Source organism: Sinocyclocheilus anshuiensis, unplaced genomic scaffold (assembly GCF_001515605.1).
Source record: "Sinocyclocheilus anshuiensis isolate Anshui unplaced genomic scaffold, SAMN03320099.WGS_v1.1 scaffold1623, whole genome shotgun sequence".
Classification (NCBI taxonomy): domain Eukaryota; kingdom Metazoa; phylum Chordata; class Actinopteri; order Cypriniformes; family Cyprinidae; genus Sinocyclocheilus; species Sinocyclocheilus anshuiensis.
Genome location: NW_015553403.1, coordinates 151199 through 173443, shown reverse-complemented (window position 1 = coordinate 173443; position 22245 = coordinate 151199). Strand labels below are relative to the sequence as shown.

Sequence of the window (22245 nt, the reverse complement as noted above, 5' to 3'; positions counted from 1 at the left end):
GAACTCGTGACTAAAACACATAAAAAAGCTAGAAGCAAAGCAACAGCAAAACAATCTCTTAAAAAAAAATGTTTTAAAAAGGTATATATATATAAATGTATATAGTCATATTTTATATATAAAGTTATATAGTTACTATAATCTTTATATATATTATAAATAAAGAGTATATTATAAACAAAGAAATATATATATATCATATGTATATTATTATTACGATATAGTAAATATTTAGTAAATATTTGAAGAATATAATCATCTTCTACACTGAAAAAAATGTGGAAACCATTTTCAAATTGCTAGTAAACTGCACAATTAATTACAAAGAAACTGCAATAAACTGAAATAAACATAAAATTTTAAAGCAGAAGAACTGAAATAGTATTTTATTTATTTTGGTGTGATTAATTATATATATGGCTTATAAAATCGATTAATCACAATTAATCACACCAAAATATAAGTTTGTGTTTACATAATATGTGTGTGTACAGTGTATATTTATATGTGTATATATAAATACATGCACATACATGTATATATTTAAGAAATATATGTAATATACATTTATATATAATATAAATCATATATAAATATAATTATATGTAAGGGATAATGCACGGCTATCTGCCCCCTTCAAATCAGACACAGAGATGAAATAGTGTGGTAAGACCACATTTATTTGAATTAATTATTGATCAATCTAGAGAGAGAGAAATAACAGTTGTGTGAGTTAGGCTACCTGCGTCTGCGGGTCTCTCTCTGCAAACAATAAAGCTGTGTTTAGTTAGGCTACTTCAAAAACAGCGATTTTACCACCTCGTTGCTGAGGAATAGAATGCAGCGATCTAGTATCTAGGCTGTTTTATGAATAAATGTCCTGGGGCAGCGCTGACATCAAGTTTCTGATTTGAAGGGGGCAGATAGCCATGCATTAGGGTATCCCGTACATATAAATACATAAATACAGTAGCAAATATGTGTAGAATATAATTACGGTTAAACATCACAATTGTTTCAACACGAACACTAACCTGGATCCATATTTATAACTGTTGCTGCGCTCCCATAGGTATTGTTAGACTCCAAGCGTTCGAACATATATACACCAATCCTTGCAGAAGGATGCCAGATTGTGCTTAACCTTTCTGCGACCACTAGAGCCCAAGAGTACTCTGTGTCATCCATAACGGTCCAGTTGATGTATGAAGGCAAAGGCTGATCGTTCATTCGCACACCATCAACGCTGGGTGTATTAGCAATCACCAAGGCCCTACTGCTTGAGGAATTAAAATCTACCAGATAGCACCCAGAGAACATGCTTATCGGAATGAGGTCTAGAATGAGCCCAGGACTAACTAATCGAAGGGAAACATGCATGGAAGTAGAAATAAGTGAGGCCCTATCCATAAAATTTGGTAATAATGGCAGGATGTCTGAAGAATTTTGCACCCAGACATTAGTACAAGTAGTAAAATAACCCTGACAGACCCTGAAGGGTTGATTTGTTGTCACAAGTAGCTGTTTGGCCCTGAAGAAGGGGGGCATGGGGAATATGTCTGTCTCGTCATTTAACACAAATGGTTGGAGCTGGTTCAGAATCATGTTGCATGAGCAGTTTTTGCTGTCAAAACACGGATGGGTCAGAATCACAGCCACTTTGTCCTCTGCATTGATTTCTCTCACCGTCCCATTAATCTGAATCTGGTAAAGATGGTAAGGATCGAGCATTATTGTATCTTCTTGGCTCTGACCTCTTTCATCTACCTGTTTGATGATGATGTTGTTGTCCATGCCCACTGCATTGATAATCATCAGCCTAAAAGGGAGGAGTCTGACATTTGATGTCATCATAAGGTTAAAGGACACGGCTATCTTGGTGTAATTCAAAGAGGGAACATGATACACCTTTCCCAGATTTTGTTCAGGCTGGACAACGTGAGACTGGAATCCCCCCTTCCATCCACTCACAGAAACCACTGTGATGTTTTTATCACTGGTGATTCGAAACGTCTTATTGGAAGACACAAACTGGGATTCTTCAACCTCCTTCGTCAAATTCAAAGTCCAAACGGTTCCATTTGCAAGGCTTGCATTTGTGGTGGCGTTGCCGTTGGCCATATAGGTGACATTGATCGTAGTGTCTGGGTGAAGGGTAGTGATTTTGAATAGGTTAAAGGTCTTCCGATAATAAAAAGCAATATTCTCGGGGAATGCAGTGATGAAACTTGTCCCACGATTGTCCATTGAAAGCCCTGTGAATGTTCAACAGTCTAATAATCATGTTCGTTTCAAATTTCAAACTAATTTTCAGCCAGTGATAATCACTACAGATGCACCAACAGGGTAATTACTTGTATCTGGTATCAATATAATCATCAGTATTCTGAATATATTGGCATAATTGCACTTTAAAATTTCAACCAATTTGAGAACATCACATTTTTTAAACATGAACGATAAAAAAGATGGCCAATTGCAATATGTATAACAGCAATTCAAGGATAGGACTTGAGCACAATCAATTTAATAAAAAAATTTTTTTTTAAAAGTTCAAAATGTTTGGTGTCTTGAATTGGTATTGGTGCATCCCTAGTAATTATATTAAAGGAACACTCCACTATTTTTGAAAATAGGCTGATTTTCCAACAGTTAAACAGTTGAGTTTTACCGTTTTCAAATCCATTCAGCCGATCTCCAGGTCTGGCGGTAGCACTTTTAGCTTAGCTTAGCATAGATCATTGAATCCGATTAGACCGTTAGCATCTCGCTCAAAAATGACCGAAGAGTTTCAATATTTTTCCTATTTAAAACTTGACTATTCTGTAGTTACATCGTGAACGAAGACCGACGGAAAATGAAAAGTTGCGATTTTCTAGGCCGATATGGCTAGGAACTATACTCTCATTCCGGCGTAATAATCAAGGAACTTTGCTGCCGTACCATGGGTGCAGCAGGCGCAATGATATTACGCAGCGCCTGAAAATAGTCCCAGCTAGGTAACTTCCAATAAACCTATTTTCAGGTGCCGAGTAATATCATTGCGTCTGCTGCACCCATGGTACTAAGCTACAGCTAAAAGTGCTACCGTCAGACCCGGAGATCGGCTGAATGGATTCGAAAACGGTAAAACTCAACTGTTTAACTCTAGGGGAGTTGGGAAATGAGCCTATTTTCAAAAATAGTGGAGTGTTCCTTTAAATAATTCAAAACAAAAGATTTGTCTATATGCATTATTTACCTTGACTAAACATCAAAATGGTCAAAAGAACAGCCAACATGACTGCGTATTTTGCATGTGCAGCTCCACCTTGTGTGAAGTTGGTTTCAGTTGCTGTGCACTAAGCTGCCAAAAACAATAGTAAATGACAAATTATTTTTAAAAACGCTTAGTCGATCCAGTGTTTATTATACAAAATTCACATGCAGACAACAGTAAACCATATTTTCCACTGAGGAAGCTCTTCTTACAGTTAGTCAAACTAGAAACAAGACCATGTAAAATACCTGCTTTCAATATGTTTTGTCTTTCATTTGAAGTTGCTCTTTTTTTTTTGTGTGGGGGGAGGAGTAAAAAATATGGTACAAAGTAATACTGTGAAATATTAATATAATTTAAAGATCACTGTTTTCTGTCTTAATATATTTTAAAATGTAATTTATTCCTAAGCAAAGCTGGATTTTCAGCAGCCATTACTTCATTCTTCAGAAACGTTTTGATGAATATAAAGTTTAAAAGAACAGCGTATATTTGAAACTGAATTTTTTTGTAACTTCAGAAATATCTGTAACTTTTGATCGGCTTAATGCCTTGCTGAACAAAGGTATTATTTTCTTTCAAATACATACAATTCATTCAGAAGTACATCTACTGACACTAATGTCCTTAGATGTGTTCAGATTCAGAAAGCACTGAAAATTAAATTAACATTTCACAAGCAAGAAACTAATTTTAAAAAGTAATAATTATTTTTTTTTTTAACTATAGCTATCAAGAATATAGAAAACATAATCCTGATGAATAACATTAATAGTTTACTCTTCAGCCTATAAAATTGTGTTGAGCAGCCCTACATCGAGTAGTCATATGTGACCCTGGAGCACAAAACCAGTCTTAAGTCGCTGGGGTATATTTGTAGCAATAGCCAAAAATACATTGTATGTGTCAAAATTATCAATTTTTCTTTTATGCCAAAAATCATTAAAATATTAAGTAAAGATCATATTCCATGAAGATATTTTGTACATTTCCTACCATAAATATATCAAAACTTAATTTTTGATTAGTAATATGCATTGCTAAGAACTTCATTTAGGCGATTTTCTCAATATTTTGATTTTTTTGCACCCTCAGATTCCAGATTTTCAAATAGTTGTATCTCGGCCAAATATTGTCCAATCCTAACAAACCATACATCAATGGAAAGCTTATTTAATGACAAAAATTTACAAATAAAAAATGACAAATTTACACTTAAGACTGGTTTTGTGGTCCAGGGTCACATATATTAAATACTAAAAGGTTTTAGAATTTCATACAAAGTGCACTAAAAACTAGAAACAAATATTAGTTAATATCTAGGAGGCTGTATTAAATCTTTTTGATTCTTTCAGATAAATGCATCAGTTGAAGTTAATCAACAGCAACCACAAAAGAGTTATTTTCCACTGATTTGTCATTTGCTTAAATTCTTATTAAATTTCTACAGACTTTACAATGGTCTATAAAGACAACCAATTGTTCTGCTTAATCTTAGATTAGAAAAATTCTATTCTAAAGAAAAATACTACTCTAAATATTGATAAAGTGCTATGCCTGCATCCCAAAGATCACTTTTAAGGAGAACATTCAGAAATATTTAGTTTACCTAATTCAAACATAAATTAATAAATGAGATTGTTTGCTTCACTGCCTCAAACGATAAAACATCCTACCTTATCGTGGCCAGCACTCTTTCTCTATCTGAACAGAATAAGCCGTGCGTTCACTGCTCATTCAGTAAAAGAACATTTGACATTCAAAAACTCCTCTCTCTTCTCCCCATGTGGTTTTGCATACGATTCTAGAAAGGTTTGTGTCTTAAGATCAACAAGTTTCATATTACAGATCTAGAAATTCACCAAAACCTTCGTAAGACACTTTATTCACTCAAAATACTTCAGTTCCAAAACAGTCCTCAAAGGAAAACAGTGTTACAATTTCATCAGCAACCGAACTGATAATTGTTTGTATATCTACACATCACAACCCTCAATTATATTGTTAGAATTTTTTTTCTGAATTTTACAAAGTAGAAATTTCTTCATGAATATACAACATAAAGCTCCATATTTCTCTCAAGCGTTCACTGTCTTTGTACTTTACTCTGACAAGCAGTCAGTGGTGGGAAAGCATGAAATTTGTTTCAAGTTTTGACTTAAGTTCTCCACTGCTGCTGATATGCCTAAAATCTGAGCAAACAACATACGTTTTTCAACTGAATTATATCAAAAAACAACACCCAATCTGCATGCTTTCAGACTTTCTGAGCTGTGCCATTTAAAAACACTGGCGTTTGGTCACAGCCCTTCAAGGCCACATTTGTGTATTTTCTGCACAGACATATTTGGTATTCAAAATACACAATTTCCTTTCCTTTGCATAAAACAATGGAAAGGGTTAGTGGCTAAACATTACCTATCTTCATTCTTCTGACATGAAAACCTTAGCCTGGCACTTACTACGTTTATCAAATCTGCAAAAACATAAAACAAATATCAAGTGTATGGTGTTTGTTTGCTTCATGGTTTGAATTTCTTCCTGAAGCAGCAATAAAAATCCACCTGTTTCACCTTTAAAAAAAATAAAATAAAATAATATATATATATTTCAACAGTGATTACATATGATCACCAATCTGGACAAATATGTATTTTTCTAACACAATTTTTTAAAACAATTTATACCATATATACTGAAAAACATCAGCATATATAATCAAGACATCTCTACAAAAAAAACCTACAGACTAACTGTTTTTCCAGTAAGATATTTTAATGGAAAAAAAACATGCTGATGTATAAAAATTATTGTCTCTTTGGCACAATATTTCAATGGAGAGATTTAGAGTGAGGCTTTTCTGAAGTCAGTCTCATTTATTTACAGAAATAGTTAAGGGTGAATAAATAAAGACAGAATCTTATTTTTAGGTGAACTATAAAGGGACTTGTCATTACATACCCTTTAAAACGCCCATTTTTATGACAGACATTCTCAAGATATGGTACTTCAAAAGGGAAAATATACTCATTATGAACCAAGCTATGGTAGTAAGATGCAACACTGATTTAATCCTGCCCACCCCCAGCATGACCGAAAGGTTTTCGTGGCTTGCGTGGACACTTTCCTCTCCCAGCCCCTTCTGTCCTTCCAGTCCCTGTTCCACCCCTCTTCCTTCTCTGTCCATGTTTCGGAGTTGCTGCTTCCTCTTTGCGAGCCTGAGCCCACAAAGCATCAAAAGAACCTGGAGCTTGGTAACCCCGCTGGTTCTTATCAAGTGGGTCTCTGGAGAGCAGAACCCATATACTGGGTACATTTCTGTTGACTGTGAGACGGTCCAACCCGGCATCAGGCTCTAGGGGCTCCCAGACCTCCTGAACTGTGCGATAGACCAGTTTGGTGTGCTGGTGTAGGCCGTGTACACGCCGTTTCATGATCTCCACGCATGTGATGGCTTTAGCCACGCTCTGACCCACACCAGTGAACACGATTTGACGGCACAGATTCTCCCCCGACCCAACACTCACCTCTGGGCCTTCATGAGGGCCTGGATGATCTGCGGAGGCTGTTTTCTCCTCCATACGGCTTAAAGCAAACCTCATGAGGTTTCGGATTTTGCTGCCATCCTTCACTCGAACTTCTGGAGTGTCGCTGGGCAGCTCGGGGAATGGACACAGGGAGGGCTGCTCGACTGTACGTGCTTTTCTGTAGTTCTCCATATCATGTAGCCTTTACCTGTGGAAATTAAGAAAGACACAAGGCAAATCTAATGACTGTGTATGAGTAGTTTGTTTTGCAAAAACATCCCCTCAAAAAAAAATCTTTAACTGTACCAGTATAAGACCAATTGGTAAAGTGTGTTTTCTTTACCAACTATTTTGTAAGTTGGTTTCAAAGACCAAAGACCCAGGTTCATATATATTTTTTTAAATTCATAAATTACAATTTTTGTGACAGTATACTCTTGAACAAGGGTGATTTTCATCAATGACAGCTCGGGGTAAGTGACTATTACAAAAATGTGTTCTCTATTTAAAATATACATTTAATCATTCGAAAACAGCATTATTATTCAGAGTGGCACATTAAATGTATTGCAAACTTACTTTCCCGTCCTTTGCTAAAGTAGCGATCTGGCTAACCAGTTCAGATATCTGCAGCTGTTTTTCTGAAAAATGCGGGCTTTTGTCGTTCCATAAGAATAAACTGCGGCCTCTGAGATTCGACAGTCTTTTTAAAATACTGAGTTAACTACAAGCAAAACGACACAGTTTACGAAATTAAAATGTTACGCTACAATTCACACAATCCACATGTAACAGCGTGTGACGTACGCTGTCGATAATGTGACAATATGCCGTAAAGTGCCGCACATGTTCATGGGAAGTGTAGTTTCAGGGCCGGATTATCCAATGGGCATGATGGGGGCCCGAGCGAGTCAAAGAAAAAATTTCGGAGTGTCTATTTACACTAAGTGCAAATAGCACGTCTTGTTGGCATATACTGTAACTTAATTTTTCAAGTTATCGATTCTGCCTATTAATATTCTTTATTTTTACTTTATTTTTCACTTATGCATTAATCATATGCATTTATTTAATATTTTGTTGTGCAATAATAGGCAAGCTCAAGCAATGACCACATATGGCACGAGGAGGATAATCCCTTTAAGATGTCAAATTACTTATCAAATTCATTTATTTTTACATTTCTGCTGCTCCTTTTAAAAGAGATGTTGTAACAGCACAGAACGTCAACAAGAGTTATTTATTAGGACAGAGCGCCACCAAGCGTTCAGAATCAGGAACGTGTCACAGCCGATCCCATGCATGAGCGAACTGTCTGAATGAATCAACGTGAATCCCAAACAATTTCAAACTTTTTACAAACCCATTTGACCGAATAGATCGATAGTGATTCTTTCTCGTTATCTCTGATTCTAAACAACTGATAGAAAACATAGACATGACTGCTGAATTTTTTATGAGGGAAACAGCTTAGTTATTAGGTCAGTAAACCAAACTCCACCATCAGACGAGGGTTTTTAAAGATAAAGCATGTGTAGTAGTAGATGAGATCTTAAAGTGATAGTTCACCCAAAAATGAAAATACTGTCATCATTTACTCAGCCTCAAGTTGCTCTAAACATGTATGCATTTCTTTGTTCTCCTTAACATAAAAGAAGATATTTTGAATTTCAAGAATGTTCGTAACCAGAAAGTTTCTGATCCCCATTGACTCCAATAGTGTATCTTTATTTTTTTTCATATTATGGAAGTCATGGGGGCCGAGCAACTGTTTGGTTACCAGTATTGTTCCACATATATTATTTTGCATTCAACAGCAGAAGGAAACTCATACAGGTTTAGAACACCAACAGAATTATCATTTTTGGGTGAACTATTCCTCTAAAGCAGCCTAATATAGCTGCTGTTGCCATTTGCGTCAATAATGTAAATCAAATCTTTCTTTCAATCATCAGAAAGAAAGACAATCACTCACTGTCCTTGACTGAATCACTTTTGTAAAATAAATAAGAATGAATGTATTTTAAATGTATAGAGTGAAGACTATTCAGTCTATTTGTACATTTACTTTATACAATATAATATTTCTTAGTCAGTTCTTGATTTTTTTTAAATAGGTCGATTTCTTATGTATCTTAGCTCAATTTGTGACTGTTTACTTGTCTTCAGTAAGCTTGTTTTTACTTAGCCTAGTATTATTATTTTGTGTATGTGTGTGTGATATTGAAATTGGTATTAAAAATTTTGATAAGATAAAAATCCTATTTAAAGCCATATGTATATCATTATTGTGAAGGGGGGCCCTGCTGTAAGTCATAACTCGGGGCCCAGTGAGGTCTTAATGTGGCCCTGTGCCCAGGGGCAAGATAGCCCCTCAAACTTATTTTTTCCTCTTGACCATAGACATTAGTCTATTTTTAATTTTGTCATTTTATCTGAATATCAACAACAGTTTTTGAGATTTAGTCAGTCGAAACAGTTTTGAGGTTAATTTATCAAATTTCTCTTAAAAAAAAATAGTGATCTTTGTGGAGACATCAGTGTTTTTAGATATTCATTTTGAAGTAAGAAAAAAGAGGTAACATTTGTATCCTTTTATTGTTTTTATATCTTTTTTATTAAAAAAATCAGTCTGAATCTTAGTGTTGCTATTATGACATATCTTTGATTAAAATATAGTCAATTAAATATGTAAATTTTCATATGCTTGCATAGAAGTACAAGTCATTGAATAAATTTACCTCTCAGATTAATGTCTTTTACTTGGATTCTGTCTTGTCTGTCATCCGTTATTCAATTATTTAACAAAATTGTTAAAACAAGGCAGAGGGGCTTCTTGCCTTTTTGAATAATTTTACTACATTTTGTGCTATAACAACCAAATGAGCAAATATTTCTGTTTATTTCCCTTAAAGGTAGGGTAGGCGATTTCGGAGAGGCTAATAGCAAGCTAGCTTTGAAACCATAATTTCCACCCTCCCTGCAATGGAGGTATGCAAACAAATACAAACATTGACAGGCAGGTAGGACAGCCTATACGATTGGACGAACATTTTATGGTCCTACGCCTTCCACAGACTATATAAATACATATAAATAGCCTACAATAAAAACCACTTAACTTAGTGATTGCTATCAGGATGTCACGAGACTTTCAACCGGCATAACAAAAAATGTTTTTGAACCAAATCACCTGCCCTGCCTTTAATAACGCAATGCATGATCATCTTAAACTTATATCTCAATCTGTTACAGTTTAAAAGTAAATGCACATTGTTCTTAAAAGAGGCATCTTTGCCCATCTTACCCTAATATTTTACTGGGGCTCGTGTCCCAGTAAAAAGGGTCTAGCGACACCACTGATCATAGCATCCATACCACTGAAACACTGCAAAAGGACAAAATCTTGATCTTCACTATTCAGCCATCAGTAGCCTAAATGTACAGTATGTCATATAGTTGTTTTGCATGCATGTTTGTAAAGTAGCTTTCCAACAGATTAGTGCTTTTAAAAATACCCACATCTATCCAGCCTTGGTCAATGAGAATTTGCATTTAGGAGAATGCATAATTTGCACAAAAAGCACTCAACACTGCCTCTAGTGAAGAATATTTTATCAAAACATAATGTGTTATACAAGGGAACATAAAGGTGGCAGATTTGCATGTTACTGGTGAAATTTCCTGTTTTATGAAAGCTCATTTCTTCATTTAATCAAACAGTAATTGAGATATCTTTAAATCTTATAGTTTTCAAAAGTTATAGGCCTAAATGTAGATGGTTTGGGTTCAAGCATACAGAACTATGTAACACTGTATGACAGCAATGAAAATAAATACTTAAGGCACAAATAAGGACTGCATGCATAAAAAACAATGCATTATATCTCATGATTGACACTAAATGTCATGCTTTATACAATTTTATTTTGTTATATACACAATTTGTTATATACAACCCTTTAAAGTTGTACGTTGATTATAATGTTTTGTTCATTTTGTTAATGATATACATTTTAATGTTGATGTGGCATTCATAACTTCCAGATCTACCTCCTGCTTCCATTTGAGTCAATGTCTAAGCTAAGTTGAAAAACAGTTGAATTCAAAATGCCTCTATACATTTATGGTATCAACACAACTGCTTAATATAACCTTAACCTTATATAATTTTATCATGTATATAAAATAAATCTAACAGCTCAGATATGCAGGTGGTTATGCAAATATTAACTTAATGAACCTAAAGAATAGCATTACTAACACGCACTAAACGTACATTTCCAACAATTGTTGTGAAGGATTGAGGTATGTTGGCCTTTTGTAGCAGACTGGCTTCTTTTCATCACAGCAGCGTGCACTGTGCCATTTGAAATCATTTTTAGGGTCAAGGGACACTGAAGTACATAAGCCCTTCAAAACGTCCAGTGGATGCCTGTCATCCCAGTGAATGTAATTCACAGAGATTGGGGGCTCATACTCCTCCTGCCAGTACCAGTCTGTAGTTAGTAAACTGCGGCGGAGACCAATCCAGCCATCCCCATCCTCCTTGGTCAGGTTATCAGCCATGTCCTTAAGGACAGATTTAGTTATAGGACAGGCAAACTGATTTCCATTATTCATGCAGTACTCACGAGACTTCTTCCAAGTCAGAGGGTCCTTTCCAATTGCAAATGCTCCAGGAACTAACACACAGCCATGAAGATCTGAATGCATGAACAAATGAACAGATTTTTACCTTTTGCCTTCCACCAGCCATTCAAAATTGAATTGAGAATGTCTATTAGAAATGACAGACACACAGACGGACAGACAGACAGACAGACAGACAGACAGACGGACAGACACAGACAGACAGACAGACAGACAGACGGACAGACACAGACAGACAGACAGACAGATAGACAGATAGACAGATAGATAGATAGATAGATAGATAGATAGATAGATAGATAGATATTCGTTTCAAATGAGATCTTTTACCTGGTTTTTCATTGATTGGTATAGCCGGGCCTCCAAACATTACTTTTGCAGACATATGTTCCAGCATATAAACGCCAATCCTTGATGTTGGATGCCAGATTGTGGCAATTTGATCTTGTATAGTTACAACAGCCGAAGAGTAGTTTGTGCCAGCGATTTCAGTCCAGTCAGATGCTGAGAGCAAACCACTATGTGTGTGCACATCATCTTTACTGTCTGTTTCAGCGATCACCAATACCTTGCCATTTGTTGAAGAAAATTGCAGCAGGAAGCAAGCAAAAAACATGGTTTCTGGGATCAACTCCACAATGACGCCCGGACTGAAAAGCCTGAGGGACACTCGCTCTGTTGCATTTACCAGCTGGGATTTCTGCAGCTCTGAAAATGGCAGAAGCGTTGAGGGAGTAGCCTGTAGCTGGTTACCATTGTGAAATAGCGAGGACGTGTTTTCTGACAGCATAAGTAACTTGGTCTCGGAATTGTTGAAGATGGAAGGTACGATAAAGCTCCGACCCTGAAACTTTGAGGGAAGAATCTGATTTATTACCATGTTACAGTTACAGCTCTGAGTCTCTACACATGGGTGGGTCAATATCACAGCGATTTCTTTGCTCGATTTGACCCTCAAAACAGAACCGTTGGTCTGAAGCTGGACCAGCTGGTAGGAATCCATACTGAATGTCTCTTGTTCGTGAGTACCTGATGTTGATGTTTGCTTGACTATAGTGACATCGTTTTGACTGTCCACCGCATTGATAATGAGTAACTTGAATGAGCTGTATCTCATGGTTGTACTGACAAGCCTAGGTAGGTTGAAAGATTCAAGATACTCTGGGTAATCCAGCAAAGGGATCAAATAGTTTGTGCCGAGATTTACTGTTGGCTGGACGACATAGGACTGGGTGCTGCCTGCCCGCTGATTTATAGAAACCACTGTGATGTTTTTGTCACTGGTAATTCTGACAGATAAAATCGAGGAGCCTAGTTGATTTATTTCAGCAGACGTTGGAAACACAACACTCGTGGTCTGCCCTGACTTTGGAATTTTTTGGTCTTTCTGTGTGTTTTTGTAGAAGACTTTGATGTTAGTGTTGTCATGAAGGGCCGTGACCCTTAGATGTTTTATGGTACCAGACGGATAGAAGAAACCAATGTTCTCTGGAAAGGCAGTGATGAAGTTGTCTCCATAGCCCACCACTGTAAGACCTTAAATAAAAGTGTTCACTGAACATGAGCATGAGATCACTCACACATCAGTTTGACAATGGCTATATTGCATCCCAGATCACTTGCAGCTCTAAAACATTTTTCAGGTGGAACATCAATACTGCCCACAAAAACTGCCCATTTGGGGGAAACCATTAGTTATCATTAGTTACATTTACATTTATTTGTTTTTATCCAAACTGCTGTCATAGATATAGTAAAAGTTCTTCCCTTACCTTGGTGAAACATTGATGTAAGGAGCAGAAAGACAAGCATGATTGTGGCTTTAACTTGCTCTGGGCACTAGTAGTGAAAGAACAGACAAAAACCACATGGAAATAAATGATTGCTAAATATGTTATGGTACACGTTAATGTGTATAGATGAATGTTTTAATTACATGCAACACAGAAAACCATCATAAAGCAACTAATTAGAACAAAGTAATTTAAACTGATGACAAAAAAAGATTTTCTGAAGCCTCAGAATGTCAGAAATGTCTTGTAAAGATATCTAAAGATAAAAAAATAAAAAAAATCAGCCAAGACAAACAAACGGGAAAAAAAAGGATTTTTCACATTTTAAAAATTTCTCAGCACTAGGCAACTATGTATATATATTCTTTGCAGAAATTGTACACCGTTTAAAGGACACATTTCAGAACAGCAATTATCCACAGAAGTCATCTGCTATGCTGACCTTAACACCTCTAACTACAACAAAATCTCTTACCTGATGTCTTGGTCAGTACTCTTCTTCTCTCTAAAAATCACCTCTTTGGCTTTATTTTAGTTTAGAAACATTTGACTTTCAAAATGCTTGATTTTCTCTCAGATTTGCATAGGATCCTGGCTAAACAAAAGACTTCAGTACATGATTTGCTATAATGACATTCACCATGCAAAATTCTGCTGTTCAATTCCTACTAATAAAACACCATACTGTACATCAAACAGATTTGCTCAAAGTGTTTAAAATCATGTTTTCAATTGTTATTGCAACCATTTTGCCATAGGTATTTAGTGCATTACCACAGCCAAATGTAACTGATGAAAAGTGATGAAAACAAGACAGCAGAGTACATTGCGGCACAAGGTCACTCACATGTGATGCTCAGGTCACATCTATGATGAACACACGCATTAAATAAAACACAAACTAGTCCCATATGGATAGGATGCAATAAAGGTGAATACTTACAACAGATTATGAATTTGAACATTTATTGAAAACAGCTGAATCTGTAAAGCAGCACAAGTGATCCAAAATTACAAGCAAAACCACATTTATAATTCAGTAAAATGCTAACTGTTGCCTGGTTTTGTCTATAGGTGTCTGTGATTAAAAGGCTACAACCCCTGATTTGCCTAAATGACATCACAGAATGGAGGCGATGGTGAGCTGTAAGGGTCAACCATAATGCACCAGAATCAAGCCTAATAGGCTTGAAGGTGTCTATAGTGACTTTTAAGAGCACTGTGATCTTGTGACATATGCTTGTATTCACCTACAACAGGAGCTAATTTCACTTTATTTGCCTTCACTTTCGATCACCATGCAGTACATTAGACATTAAAGTTTTGATAGTTGTCATATTTGAGAGGATATTCAGTTTTGGTTTGTGCAATAACAGTATGTGAAGCCATTATATATAGCTTATATATATATATACTTTTATTGTGTTTTCAGAAGATCCATATATTTTTAAATGTTAATATTGCTTTATATTATGCACATAAAACAACAAAAAATACTATAAAGTAACAGCTCTGTAATAGACAGTTAGCGTTTCTATAATTAAGCAATTTGATTAATTTTACTAAGAATCATGATTAAACTTTTGTAATATGATTTATTATTGCAGTTACTAACTTCAAATAAAAGGTCAAGAATTTGGACATGAAGGACAGACCTTTGGGTAAGTAATTCTAAAATGATCATATAGTGTATTAAAGGTCATATCACTGAAGTATTTGGCCTGTTTGTAGCAGATGGGCCCAAGCTTAGAGCAACAGGACACACTCTTCCAGGAAAACTCCTTGTTGGCATCTTGGGACACAGCAGCGCACAAAGCTTTCCAGGGCATATCTGGATGCCCATCAGCCCACTTCGTGAAGCTCACGCTGGATTCACTGTCATTGCCTTTCTGCCAGTACCACTCTGACGTGAACAGACTGCGCCGCAGACCGATCCAGAGATACCCGGGACCTCTGTTGTTTTGCAGAAAGTTGGTCATCTCTTTTTGGGCCATTTCGCTGCTTGGTGTGCTCAGCTGGTAAGATATATTTAAGCAGTAACGATGGGACTCGGGCCATGTCATGACATCAGTAGTGGTCTTATAATGTGCAGAATCTGCCACACAGCCATCACGATCTGTGAGCACACAAGCATACGTTGACACATTTACAGTCTGCACTGTGAATTTTGATTTCATTCACATTTTAATGTAACTTCAAGTAGGATGATGTAATGTATATTAGTCAGCATGAAATCCAAATTAATTAAAAAATTATTCTTGGTCTTGTATGATTCATCTGTCTATGTTACTGCAAAGAAAATGTGTGTTACATGTTCATAAGGAAATGTCAGGAAGAGATTTTTTAAACATACATTTTCTGAGCTAGTCATTTCCATACAATAAAAGTTGACACTGATTTTTACTGTCAAACTCTAAAAATTACTAAATTATTTGTATACACTACTGTTCAGAAGTTTGGGGTCAGTAAGATTTTTTTAAATGTTTTTGAAAAAAAAAGCCACTTATGCACACCAAGGCAGTATTTACAGTATTTGATCAAAATACAGTAAAAACAGTAATATTGCTTACTAATATTATTACTTAAAATAACTGTTTTCTAATGTAATATATTTTAAAATGTAATTTATTCCTATCATGACAAAGCTGAATTTTCATCAGCCATTACTTCATGTCTTCAGTGTCACATGATCCTTCAGAAATTATTCTGATATGCTGATTTGTTGCTCAAGAAACATTTCTTATTGAAAACAGCTATGCCGTTTAATATTTTTGTCGAAACTGTGATGCATTTTTGTTTTAGAATTCTTTAAAGAATGGAAAATTCAAAAGAACAGCATTTTGTTTTAAATAGTTATTTTTTTATAACAATGTAAATGTGTTTACCGTTACTTTTTTTTATCAATTTAATGCATCCTTGCTGAGTAAAAGCATGGATTCCTTTAATAAAATACCAGTTTTACACTGTAGTGTATAGTAGTAGTATTATTTTATGCATTATAAATGAATATAATTATATAAAACATATTGCAATTGAAACCAATTTCATGTCATGTGCCATTCAGACATATGATAATATCCTAATTTAGCAAATCCAATCACAATTCAATCAATTCCTGACTTCATAAACCACATAATATTGCATCCTTCCTAAAATGGGAGTAAAAAAGGTTACAAGTATCATTTGATATTGACTTTAATTTACTCTTGGATAAAAAAAAAAAAAAAAGGTATAATTTTACCTGGGTCATCATTTAAAATGACAGCTGGGCTTCCGTAAGGAATTCCACCCTCCATCTTCTCAAACATGTACACTCCGATCTTGGAGGTTGGATGCCAGATGACATGCGTGCCACTAAGCGACACAGATATCGAAGAGTAGTTTGAATAGGGAATGGGTTTCCAGTCAGTGAATTGAAGTAATTTGCCATCTATATACACATAGTTCTTACGGGATGTTTCAGCTATGATAACGGCCTCACCTTCTGTCGAGTTCATCTGAACCAGGTAACAAGCGGCGAACATGGTTTCTGGAATGAGTTCTAAGACGAAGCCTGGACTAATAAGTCTGATGGACACCATATTTGATGCACTGATTAACTGAGACGCACTCTTGAGCTTCGGGAAGGGAATTAGCTCTGAAGAATTGGACTGCTGAGTTTTTATATTTACGCCTTTGAGCCTCACTTTCGTTGTGTTCGTCACTTGCAGCCAAGCTGTATTCAGGTTCTTCACCGACGGCACAACAAACGTGTCACCCCACAGATTTCGGGGGAGAACGTGGCTCACCACCATATTGCAATCACATCCTGTAGTTTCTACGCACGGGTGGGTTAACAGCACAGCCATGGTGCCAAAAGAGTCCAATTGAATCTCCGAACCGTTAGTTTGGAACTGGTAAAGTTCGTAAGGCCTGAGCGTAATATTAAATGCTTTTGGACCATCCGGGCTGATACTTCGGACGGTGACTAAGTTAATGGAGTTCTCAGCATTGATAATGATCAGTCTGAACGAATTGTATCTCCAGTTGTCTGGAGCTAACTGATCTGACATATTGTACAAGGATGCCATCATCTGATTGTAATTGATAAATGGGATTGAATACCACTTTCCGAGATTTTTTACAGGTTGAACAACATTAGACTGCACACTGTCCCCACGTTGACTGAGCCAAAGCACCACGATCTTTTGGGTGCTGTTGACTCTGACAAAAAGAGGGGAGTTTGTGAACTGATATTGCTCGATGTACTTGGGAAAATGCACAATTTTAGACTGGCCAGACTGTAGTTTATCATAAAACACTTTTGTGTAGTTGATGGTGATTGAGACGAGGGTGTTGTCGTAGAAAGCAGTAATTTGGAGCGTGTTGGAGGACTCCTGTGGATGGTAGTAGGCAGTGTTTTCTGGGAATGCCGTGATGAAGTATCTTCCATAGCTCTCCACTGACAGCCCTATCAAATCATCAGTTTAAAATAATGAATTGTATACAGATATAGATATTCTCTGTAGAGTATATATATTCTGAAATAACATTCCCACAGTGTGAGCCTAAGGTCTAGTTTCTCATGTGTCACTCTGTACTCTTTCTTCTCAAAAAACTTCGACTCAGATCAATATGTCATGACCACTGATTTGCTAAGCAGCTGTGTAACAGGTTAGAGAATGTACAGTCAGTCAGTTTAATAGCAAAATAAACTCAAAACAGGGTGAAGACCTGACCATCTTGCCAATGGCTAGCTGACTGTATACACTACCCTTTACATGCAGTTTTTTTGTTGTAAAATACAGAACAATTTGTGTAATGACGCATAAAACAACAATAAAACCAATGAGATTTATATATTCAGTGATTACATCAACTTTGTACGTGTGCAATTGTGCAAATGTGAAAGATGATTTACCCGAGCAAACCAATGACATGAAGATAAGATGAAACAGCATCACGGTCACTCTGTGGTTTCCAGGACAGTTGATTTGAGCAGCTACTGGTGTTCGACCAAGCTAGAAAAAAAAGAGATGGATAAATCTGATACATAAAACTGGTCTTTTTTTGTCTTTTATTGCTCCTGTGCTGAAAAAGCTGCCTGATATGGTTTGTTTGTCTGGTTTGTTTTGTTTTGGAAGACCAACAAACCAGCTTAGGCTGATTTTCAAATGTTTTCATTGTTGTTTTCCAGCAGAGATAACAATTATGTCTGAAATTTAAAGAGTAAAATAAAAGAGTTCATAAAAGTGTTTGAGGAATATAAAGCTGTGAAGCTGTGCAGTTCTTACGTGAATGAGTTATTTATTTTTGATTCAGTCATAATAAATAATATAATTGACTCAAACAAAACTGATTAATGTCAGTTACATTTATAAGTGCTATAAAAGTGAACATGGATTATGAAGTCACAAACATAACCCATGCATAATTGTCAAGTTTATCATTAACTTCTTGATCCAGCCCGAGTCAGAGTTAAACTTCTTAGTTCAAAATGTTCCTAAATTTGTAGTTCCAATACTAAATCAGACAGAAATTATTCCTGAATTCCCATAGTGCATTTTCAACAACAACAGACAGACCATAAACATACTCATGTAGTACAGTATTAACATATTCTGTTATGTAAACCTGATGACTTACCTGATGCTTCAAGATCACAGGTCTTCCACTCTCTGAGCAAAGTAATCTTCTTTTGTGTGTTTTTCCAACAACAGGCCCATTTTGCATTCAAAACACATTTAGTGCCTCCACGCAAGTTTGCATAATGAGCTGGTGACATTACTATTAGTCATATAACACTTGCTATATATTCATCACTCAATGCCTCTACACTCTTAGAAAAAAAGGTACAAAAGCTGTCACTGAGGAGGTATCTTTTCCATTTAGGTACCAAATACCAAAATACCATTTAGGTACCAAGGTACTTATGAGACTAAGGTACCAATATGCATCTTTTAGGGGTATTAAAATGGTAACAAAGGTATATTTTTGAAAAGGTACCACACCGTGACAGCTTTTGTACCTTTTTTGTCTGAGAGTGTATTGTAAGTCGCTTTGAATGAAATTGTCTGCTAAGTGCATAAATGTAAATGTAAAGGAAAAACAATGCATGCACAAGGTTTGCGGTCTGAAAGTTTATTTGGGAAAAAAAACTTCCTACACAATGCTATGCAGATGGATTTTTAAGATATGTTTTAATGTATCATTAAATCATTATTTTTTGAAAGCATATATCTACATTTTGGAAATATAAAGTGCTAATAACAATAAAAAGTAATGTTTCTAGATAAACAGTGTGAACATTGTGAATAAGATCATAAGATAAGGCTGCATACAGTATTCATGGTTATAATAGCAATGTGAACTTTCTGGAGGTATTTGTGACAAAACAACTTCACGTCTACTTATATGTAATTTGACATCTTTATTCTGTCTTATTTATTAACATAAACTAGACTTATTTTGGTTTACCCCTTGTGCTGTGCTGAAAACCAGTCAAAAATGACCAGCCTTTAAAATATTGCTTGTAAATCTCTCGTTAAGCTATATTATCACCAAAACCTGAATTCAGTCTTTTGTCAACTTGTTTTTTCTTTTAATTAGAACAGATTTGAGTTATTTATTTTTGATTCAGTCATAATAAATAATATAATTGACTCAAACAAAACTGATTAATGTCAGTTACATTTATAAGTGCTATAAAAGTGAACATGGATTATGAAGTCACAAACATAACCCATGCATAATTGTCAAGTTTATCATTAACTTCTTGATCCAGCCCGAGTCAGAGTTAAACTTCTTAGTTCAAAATGTTCCTAAATTTGTAGTTCCAATACTAAATCAGACAGAAATTATTCCTGAATTCCCATAGTGCATTTTCAACAACAACAGACAGACCATAAACATACTCATGTAGTACAGTATTAACATATTCTGTTATGTAAACCTGATGACTTACCTGATGCTTCAAGATCACAGGTCTTCCACTCTCTGAGCAAAGTAATCTTCTTTTGTGTGTTTTTCCAACAACAGGCCCATTTTGCATTCAAAACACATTTAGTGCCTCCACGCAAGTTTGCATAATGAGCTGGTGACATTACTATTAGTCATATAACACTTGCTATATATTCATCACTCAATGCCTCTACACTCTTAGAAAAAAAGGTACAAAAGCTGTCACTGAGGAGGTATCTTTTCCATTTAGGTACCAAATACCAAAATACCATTTAGGTACCAAGGTACTTATGAGACTAAGGTACCAATATGCATCTTTTAGGGGTATTAAAATGGTAACAAAGGTATATTTTTGAAAAGGTACCACACCGTGACAGCTTTTGTACCTTTTTTGTCTGAGAGTGTATTGTAAGTCGCTTTGAATGAAATTGTCTGCTAAGTGCATAAATGTAAATGTAAAGGAAAAACAATGCATGCACAAGGTTTGCGGTCTGAAAGTTTATTTGGGAAAAAAAACTTCCTACACAATGCTATGCAGATGGATTTTTAAGATATGTTTTAATGTATCATTAAATCATTATTTTTTGAAAGCATATATCTACATTTTGGAAATATAAAGTGCTAATAACAATAAAAAGTAATGTTTCTAGATAAACAGTGTGAACATTGTGAATAAGATCATAAGATAAGGCTGCATACAGTATTCATGGTTATAATAGCAATGTGAACTTTCTGGAGGTATTTGTGACAAAACAACTTCACGTCTACTTATATGTAATTTGACATCTTTATTCTGTCTTATTTATTAACATAAACTAGACTTATTTTGGTTTACCCCCTTGTGCTGTGCTGAAAACCAGTCAAAAATGACCAGCCTTTAAAATATTGCTTGTAAATCTCTCGTTTAGCTATATTATCACCAAAACCTGAATTCAATCTTTTGTCAACTTGTTTTTTCTTTTAATTAGAACAGATTCTTATAGTTTCTTTTTGGAACCGATTGATCGTAGGCTTTAAGTTTACGCACCTCCACATTACTTGTGGATAATTTTGGTAATATTCACTCAAAAACTGAGGTTCATAAGCTCAGATCAGTGAGGCCTATGATCGATCAGTTCCAAAAACTGATTTTCAGGAAAAGCAAAATCCTCTCTGGGTCAAAATGACTGCAACACAACATGAGGGTTAATGAGGTTTGTATATTAACAATATATAATTTAATGTATACAGCTATAAATCGTAAACTATAAAGAAACAAAAATGTCATCCTCTTTTTTTTTTACCTTAAACTTCTGGCAACTTGTTTTCCCTGGCCAGATTTTATTACTAAGCTTCATTTTCTGGAACATGAGAATTACTAGCTGTCTCATTTTAGATCAGAAAGTACTGAGCCCTTGTGTAGCAGATAGACTTCAACTGAGTACAACAGTGCGTAGTTTCCCAATGGAAATCCATGCTTGGGTTTGGGAATACTGAAGCACACATGCCCTTCACAGCATCACCTGGCTCCCCGGTTCCCCACCGAGTGTATGGCAAGTTCTGTGAGCTGTTACCTTTCTGCCGGTACCATTCTAACGTCATCAGACTGCGACGCACACCGATCCAGAGCCTCTCATTCATACCTTCATTATTCAGAATGTTGGTCATCTCCGCTTGGGCCTCTTCATTGCTGGGACTGAATAACTCGTCACTCATGAGCTTACAGTACTGTTGAGATTCAGGCCAGGTTTGAGGTGTGATGATGATGTCAAACTTAGAAGGAACAAACGCACAGCCTAAAGGGTCTAAATGCACACAAACACAACACTAATGTTTGAGTAAGTACATAAGAAGTATAGAATTATCATACACTCTTAACAATAAAGGTTCCAAAAAGTTTTTTTTTTTTTTTGCAATGATGCCACAGAAGAACCATTTTTGGATCCCCAAAGAACCTTTCAGTGAAGACTTCTGAAAAGAACACTTAAAAATTCAGGTTCTTCATTGGTATCTGTGGTTCCATGAACCTTTGTCTTCCAAGGAACATTTCCATTGCACAAAAGTATATTTATAGTGAAATAAATTAATTATACTA

At 35.7% G+C, this 22245-nt stretch overlaps 4 protein-coding genes across 4 annotated transcripts in view; all 4 read right to left on the bottom strand.

Annotated features, from left to right (window-relative positions):
* Window positions 1-6857, bottom strand: part of LOC107668319 (uncharacterized) — an 8012-nt gene extending 1155 nt beyond the window's left edge. Inside the window, exons 1-3 of the mRNA XM_016460164.1 lie at window positions 6787-6857; window positions 3242-3346; window positions 1035-2255 (exon numbers count right to left, since the gene is read on the bottom strand). Of these exons, the coding sequence (XP_016315650.1) occupies window positions 1035-2255; window positions 3242-3281 (1261 nt within the window). The 5' untranslated portion in view covers window positions 3282-3346; window positions 6787-6857. The remainder of the gene's footprint in view (window positions 1-1034; window positions 2256-3241; window positions 3347-6786) is intronic.
* Window positions 6057-7652, bottom strand: LOC107668321 (ribonuclease P protein subunit p25-like protein). The gene is made up of 2 exons (XM_016460165.1): window positions 7366-7652; window positions 6057-6994 (listed from the first exon to the last, which is right to left on the bottom strand). The coding sequence occupies exon 2, from the start codon at window positions 6976-6978 to the stop codon at window positions 6328-6330; it is 651 nt and encodes a 216-aa protein (XP_016315651.1). The 5' UTR covers window positions 6979-6994; window positions 7366-7652; the 3' UTR covers window positions 6057-6327.
* A 3118-nt stretch (window positions 7653-10770) lies between these two features.
* LOC107668292 (IgGFc-binding protein-like) lies at window positions 10771-13313 on the bottom strand. Its single transcript, XM_016460114.1, has 3 exons — window positions 13212-13313; window positions 11770-12975; window positions 10771-11492 (listed from the first exon to the last, which is right to left on the bottom strand). The coding sequence occupies exons 1-3, from the start codon at window positions 13249-13251 to the stop codon at window positions 11056-11058; spliced, it is 1683 nt and encodes a 560-aa protein (XP_016315600.1). The 5' UTR covers window positions 13252-13313; the 3' UTR covers window positions 10771-11055.
* A 1547-nt stretch (window positions 13314-14860) lies between these two features.
* On the bottom strand, window positions 14861-21848 carry LOC107668277 (IgGFc-binding protein). Its single transcript, XM_016460097.1, has 4 exons — window positions 21794-21848; window positions 18133-18232; window positions 16474-17682; window positions 14861-15348 (listed from the first exon to the last, which is right to left on the bottom strand). The coding sequence occupies exons 1-4, from the start codon at window positions 21797-21799 to the stop codon at window positions 14861-14863; spliced, it is 1803 nt and encodes a 600-aa protein (XP_016315583.1). The 5' UTR covers window positions 21800-21848.
* Window positions 21849-22245: the final 397 nt, after the last annotated feature.